General features: G+C 43.6%; 1 protein-coding gene across 1 annotated transcript in view; it reads left to right on the top strand.

The window, feature by feature from the left end:
- LOC105002609 (cytochrome P450 2J2-like) overlaps window positions 1-6,069 on the top strand; it is a 41,336-nt gene extending 35,267 nt beyond the window's left edge. The window contains exon 9 of the mRNA XM_010859320.1: window positions 5,562-6,069. Within this exon, the coding sequence (XP_010857622.1) occupies window positions 5,562-5,740 (179 nt within the window). The 3' untranslated portion in view covers window positions 5,741-6,069. The remainder of the gene's footprint in view (window positions 1-5,561) is intronic.
- The last annotated feature ends 1,269 nt before the right edge of the window (window positions 6,070-7,338 follow it).

Raw genomic sequence — 7,338 nt, 5'->3', positions numbered from 1 at the left:
GCCATCCAGCCATCTCATCCTCTGTCGTCCCCTTCTCCTCCTGCCCCCAATCCCTCCCAGCATCAGAGTCTTTTCCAATGAGTCAACTCTTCACATGAGGTGGCCAAAGTACTGGAGTTTCAGCTTTAGCATCAGTCCTTTACGTGCATCCTAATACTCTAGAGCCAGTACCCTCTTTTTTTCCATCCTGAATTCTACTGAGAGCACAGCGCTGGGGGCAGCTTCAGTGACTGATGGCTTTGTGGAGGGCAGCATTCATTGTTTACCAGAATGTCAGGCAACAGTGTTCAGTCCACACCATGGAGTCCCCTCCAGAGTGACTCTCTCTCGCTGTTGGTTACACCTCAGGATTCCCTGGGTGGAGCATCACCAGGACTCATGCCTTTACTTCCTAAGCCCTTGCTTGACTCTGATGGAGATTTCAGGTTCACGTTGTGCTGGCCCCAGAATGCTGAAACAAGAGCTCAGACCCTTCCTGTCGTGCAGAGAGAAGATTGAATACTTGCCTTCCTTACAGAGTTTTAAATGTTCAAAGATCTTTTTAGGGCAATCCATTCACACAGAACTAGAGTCAGTTGCTAGGAGAGGATGGAGAAGGGGCAAGGAAAGGGGCTACTTGCTTTATGGGCATCACAAGTGATGCCTGTGACTCTAAGTGCCGCAGGCTTAACTAATTGGGATTCTACTCTATCACTGGTCCGTAAGAAGTCCTTTTACTGTTTTAAATTCTAATAACTCCTTAAATAACTAGTCAATACATTTACATGGTATACAATTTGAAAGGTATGAAAGAAGGTGCAGTGAATCATCCCAGGTTTCTAAGCCAGCCAGTTCCAAAAGAGTATTTTAGTTTATAACATTGTAAAATGAATGAGAAAAATTTTAGTATATTTCACATATTAAGTTAGGTATGTTGCAGAGATCATTTCAACTAAATTTCCAATTTCTTAATTCTGTAAGTATTTCCTGGGCATCTATTATGTATCAGACATTCAGCCCTGAGGATATGATAATGAATGAAGTTAAAAAAAAAAAAAATCTCTTAAAAAGTGTGTGTTCCAATTCTGTAAAGCAAGTATCCTTCAATTAAAAAAATAAATTTAATTGTCATAAAAAGTGAAAAAGCATGTGTTCTAGTGTAACCTTATTACAAAATTCTATTCACCACCTTTAGGGATATGGAAGGAAACCCGGGCTTAGCAGGGTCGACTACTGTGCCTGCAGTCATGAAAAAGGTCACAAGACAGAGCTGGAACTCAGTGTTGACCACGTTTATCAAATACTAAAGCTTGCGTTCTTCCTAGCAGTGTCTCCCTCCAAAACAGTAACTAAGCATTACAATGGGTTGGCACTCTGGAGTTTATAGTAGTTTTCTTATCACTGATTTAAATTAAATATAGATTGATCTTCTACAACAGTATTATTTTGCTGATCATGCCACAAAGGCATAGAGAGGGAGGGACTGGAATTTGACCCCATGTAGAAGTGATGCAAAGCCCAGGCTTTCCTGATGTAGGACACTGTCCTGCGTGTATCTGAACTGATTCTTATTAGATCTTCTGTGTCTTTCTTCCTCTGGTTCTGTACCACCTTTACACTGGACAAGTCACTTCCTAACATGAAAGCAGACATGAGATGTAGAAACACCTTTCAATCTTCCTGTCTGTAAGAGCTTCTTGTTTCCTATTACAAGACAGAGTTTCACATGTGTATTTTAAGTATTTTAATCATTCTTGACTCACAGTTTTTTTTTTGTTTTTGCTATTGAGAGTTATAATATGATATGAATTTGATGAATCTTAAAATGGAAAGGCTTTAAGTGGGCAAGTGGATTACATTTTAACTATGCAAGAAGGAGCACTAGATGAGAAACTTGAGTCTAGGCCCCATTCTGACGATTCTCTGGGCTCAAGATCTTGAATAAGAAACAATTCTCTCTTATTCTTAGTTTCCTTACATTAAGAAATGAGATACTGATCCATTGCCTAACCATTAATAACTGGGCTGCTGTGAGGATTAAATGAGATAATTTCCTTGTAACTGAAGCCTATAATTAAAAGGGTAATTTCTTATTCAAGATCTTGAGCCCAAAGAATTGTCAGAATGGGGCCTATACTCAAGTTTCTCATCTAGTGCTCCTTCTTGCATAGTTAAAATGTAATTCACTTGCCCACTTAAAGCCTTTCCATTTTAAGATTCACTACATTCATATCATATGTATCAAGTATTATATTGCTGCATAACAAAGATGAATAACTCGGTGACTTAAAACAATCATGGTTGTTGTTGTTCAGTAGCTAAGTTATGTCTGGCTCTTTGTGACCCCATGGACTGTAGCACACCAGGCTCCTCTGTCCTCTACTATCTCCTAGAGTTTATTCACACTCATGTCCATTGAGTCAATGATGCCATCCAACCATCTCATCCTCTGTCACCCACTTCTCCTCCTGTTCTCAGTCTTTCCCAGCATCTCCTGGAGTTTTCTCGGATTCAATCATTTGAGTCAGTGATGTTATCTAACCATCTTATCCTCTACCATGCGCCTTCTCCTTTTACCTTCAATCTTCCCCAGCATTGGGATTTTTCCAGTGAGTCAGCTCTTTGCATCAGATGTTCAAAGTATTGGAGTTTCAGCTTGAGTAACAGTCTTTCCAATAAATATTCAGAGTTGATTTTCTTTAGGATTGCCTGGTTTGATCTCCTTGCAGTCCAAGGGACTCACAAGGGTCTTTTCCAGCACCACAGTTCAAAAGCATCAGTTCTTCAGCGCTCAACCTTCTTTATGTTCCTACTCTTATACCTGTACATGACTATTGGGAAAACCATAGCTTTAGTGTGTATTACTGCTCCCAAGTCTGCAGTTGAGCTGGGAGCTCGACTGATCTTAGCTTTGTCCTCTTGCCTGTTTGGGAGCTAAGCTGACTGAAGACTGAGGGAAGATGACCTCAGCTGAGACAGTGGGGGTCCTTTCCAAATTTCATCCTCCAGCAATCTAGCCAGCGGATGTACATGTAGAAGATAAGACCCCAGGAGGGAGAAAAGCACACAGTGCCTCCTAAGGGCCAGGCTGGGAACTGGAAACCATCACTTCCACTGCATTCTGGTGGCCACCATAGGTCACCTGTGAGCCCCAGTTCAAGAGAAAGGGAAAGTAGCACAGTTTTCATGGGAAGGGTATGAAATCATGTTGCCAATGATGTGGGTACAGGGAGATGGGGTAAATTGGAGCCATTTTTGCAAATAGTTGGTCTCACTGTCTGTCTTTTTGCTGAGGAGAATGCAATTGAGAGAAGGCAAGCAATTTGGGGATTTCCTTAGCTGTGACAGAGTGAGAACAGCTTAAAAGGTTTCAGGAGATAGAGTCAACACCACTGTCTTATTTTCTCACCACACTGCCATCTCTGGAGCACAGTGGCTTTGCCTCATTCTTGATCTGGCACTTTGTAAAAACAGCTTCCCTGAAGGGATAGAATGTGGAGAGCTCCTTCCCTTCTCTGGAAAGGATGATCAGGTGTGGAATTAGGACACATGCATATAAGCAGGGCAGATGGCAAAGCTATTACTGCAAATTTGTATTTTCTTTTCGTCATTTAAGTTTTTCCCTTTCGATCCAACAAAGCACAGACAGCTTCATGAAAAGCAAGAGGCTGAGTCCTCGTTTAAAAAAAAAAAATTTTTTTTAATTCACTGGATCATGGGAGATAAAATTATGAAGAACTTTCCCCCAAAACCCTAGGTCATTGCTCTCATTTCACCAATGAGGTAATTGACCTGGTTAGTTACTGACGGCCAGTTAGTGGAAGCACCAAGGAGAAGGTCCGCATTTCCCATAGTCCAGGATGAAGCTGTGAGATCAAGTTGCCCTCCTTCTCATGATTTTAAAAGCAAAATTCATATAATTCATATCTCCTGTCTTCCTGGTATCCTCACCCGGCCACGTAGTATAGTTGGGAGAGAGATTATCTCACGTGTTTGACAAGTGAGACATGTTCAGGTCTGTAAGAATAAAGGGTTTACTCATAGCCCAGAGCTGGGTACTGATGAAACAAGTACTGTAACCCTGGTTCCTGATTCCGTGGATCCAGTTTTGTCATATATGGATTCTTCTAGGAGAATCCTGGGTATTTACAATATATCTGATCTGATACTATTTTAACAAAATTCCTCATTGTACTATTTGTGATGGGTGAAGAGATAAGGGGGTTTCCCAAGTGGTTCAGTGGTAAAGAATCCACCTGCCAAAGCAGGAGATGCAAGAGATGCGGGTTCCATGCCTGGGTCAGGAAGATCCCCGGAGTAGGAAATGGCAACCCACTTAGTGTTCTTGCCTGGAAAACTGGGCACGACTGAGCACACACATACACACACACACACAGATAAGGATGAGGGGAACAGAGAAAATTAGATACACGCTGGTGGGAAACAGGCACAAAACAATTTAAGAACGATATGATTCTAAAGCATATTTTAATTTATTCAACACTTTTGCAGATATTCTCTAATTTCATTTCCTCAACAGCTCATTATAGGCAAGGACAAAATAGAGGCATGCTACATTAACTATTTCTAAGAAAGTTTCATTACAGGGGAAAATACCAAGTAACAGAAGCAACACCCAGAATTGCTTACAGACAGTAATCCCAGTGACGGTGTGCAGGAGAATCCTTACAAAGACAGTGCGGAAATATGTCTAATATTAACAAGGGTTTTGTCTGAATTTGAGGGTTACAAACATCTTTTTTTGTCTTTACACATTTCACAGTTTTTTTTCTTTTTCTTTTTTCTTTCTCTCTTAGGGAGAAAGTAAGTTATTAAAACACCAAAAAGAGAGATGATGGTAGAGCCCAGTGTGGGGTGTTGTAGCCCAAGTTGGGGAGGAGGGAAGCCTGGAGCAGGTGAACACAGGTGGGATGAGATGGGGTCGGCCCTGCATGGCAGGGAGATTCCTGGTCATAATAGAGGGAACTGTGATGTAGAGAGAAGATGCCTTGTACTTGAGAAACCTTGATCTGACACTTACTTGCTTACACTTTTCAAAAGTTTCTTTTAACAATTGAGAAAAACTACCTAGAGTTTTGGGGTTTTGTCTGCTTTAGTCATTACTGTTTGCTAATGGCTTTGTAAACAGCGTTAGGCTAGCGCTGGGCCAGCTCAGGCCTCACTTCTCTCGCCCACACGCCACACCTTCACCCTGTACCTCATGCGTCTGAGCCCTGCAGGCTGGGAGTGTGCGATTGTGTAATTAGCTCTCGGAGCTTTGCTTCACCCCGGTGTTTATGCGTAAGCGTTAGTCACTCAGTCATGTCCGACTCCTTGCAACCCCATGGACTGTAGCCCGCCAGGTTCTTCCATCCATGGGACTTTCCAGGCAAGAATACTGGAGTGGATCGCCATTTCCTTCTCCATTGGTTAACCCAGGTGGTTGTGATCAAACTGAATACATAAAGCCCCAGAGGCTGGCTGGCCCTCCCTTTGCTCAGGTTTTACAAGAAGTCATAAAATATTTCAGTGCTTGCTGGTACAGACACCACCTGAACAGGTAACTTTTTATTGTCTTTCAGGAAAGAGGATGTGCCTTGGAGAACAATTGGCCAGAACTGAGCTGTTTATTTTTTTTACCTCACTTCTGCAAAAATTTACCTTCAGGCCTCCAGACAATGAAGAGTTAAGCCTGAAGTTCAGAATGGGCTTGACCCTCTCCCCAGTCAGCCATCGCCTCTGTGCTGTTCCTCGGGCCTGAAGTTGTTGGGGAGAGAGAGGGGAAGGAAAGCAGGAAGAATGGGCCTGTCACCCCTCAAGGCACAGGGCCTGCTCAGAAGTGAGAGGACAGCATCCAGTGCCTCTGGGACAGGTCACAGGAGCTGGACTCAGAGGAAACTGGATCCAAACCCCAGCTTTACCGTCTCCAGTGGGGCACTGAGAGAATCAGTGATGTTGTGAGTGATTTCATTTCATCCAGAGGATTTAAAGTGGACAATGATTTCTTCTCTAAAAAGAAGAACTGCTGTAAAAATCAGAGGAAATAATGGGCTTTAAGTGGCTTGGAAACCATAAAGTGCATCATGAAAGTCATAGCTCTGATCTGCCTCCTCCTGCTTCCTTCCTTAGGGATTTGCTTTGGCTTGTTGAGATGGCCTGGGTCAAAGTGGGACCAAATGGTGGATAAGAGTCAGAAGTTGGGCCCTGGGGCAGCCATGGAGGTCAGCCAGAAAGGCCCTCACATTTGGTAGCACCAGGCAATCTTATCCTGCTTCTGCCTCAGACTGGCCCCTGGGAAGTCAGCAGGGCAGATGGAATTCCTAATTTATAGGCTGGTTTCTGTGAAGAAGAATGTTCTCTGATTTACCTAACAAAGCACTATCTTGGTCTTGGACTCCATTTAACTAAACGTGGTAAGCAGGTTGCTGCTGCTGCTGCTGCTAAGTCGCTTCAGTCATGTCCAACTCTGTGCGACCCCACAGATGGCAGCCCACCAGGCTCCCCTGTCCCTGGGATTCTCCAAGCAAGAACACTGGAGTGGGTTGCCGTTTCCTTCTCCAGTACATGAAAGTGAAAAGTGAAAGTGAAGTCGCTCAGTCGTGACTCACTCTTAGCGACCCCATGGACTGCACCCCACCAGGCTCCTCCGTCCATGGGATTTTGTACTGGAGTGGGGTGCCACTGCCTTCTCCCGGTAAGCAGGTTAGGGGGAAACAAATGTGGAAATATTTTCTATCTTTTAAGCTCCTCCTTACACTTCAATCCCCTCTCTGGTATTATTTATTCTCAAGCCGTTTCATATTGGATTTGACAGTGTGGTGGGTGTGATCTTTTCTCACAAACTGATGTTGGCTTTTGGTTGGCAAGTATTCCCAGCCTAAACACAACAGCTGAGGCATGGTAGAGTATTTTATAGCAGGAAAGTGAAATGCCGGAATCCTGCTCAGCCCTCCTTGTGTGTGGTCACTGAGGGGAGAAAATGGCACCAACTGGAAGGCCAGGTCCCACTGACAGTCCCTGGGTTTGGATGCCAACCCCCATGCAGACAGATACCAACAAACCTAGTGAATGGGACTAAACCATTCAAGGTCTTTTGTCTAACCTTGGTACACTTAAGGAATTTAAATAGCCCAGAACAAAAAGGGCCATGAGGTCATTGCGCTTTTCGTTCCTGTTGCTTGGAATTCAGAGAAAAGCTAATTCAATAAATACCATTAGAAAGGGAAAGAGACTGAAGAGCAAGAGAAGGAGAGAGGGAGGGACAGAAGGCAAGTGAGAGAGAAAGTGTCTGACTGGAGCTAGCCTGAGCCTGTCAGAGCCAAGAGTATGTCTGGGAGATTTGGTTGTGTTCCTAGAGTT

The sequence above is a fragment of the Bison bison genome, unplaced genomic scaffold, assembly GCF_000754665.1.
Source record: "Bison bison bison isolate TAMUID 2011002044 unplaced genomic scaffold, Bison_UMD1.0 scf7180017856337, whole genome shotgun sequence".
In the NCBI taxonomy this organism is placed as follows: Eukaryota; Metazoa; Chordata; class Mammalia; order Artiodactyla; family Bovidae; genus Bison; species Bison bison.
Note: the sequence above shows the minus strand (reverse complement) of the source record. Positions and strands in the feature narration are given on the sequence as shown.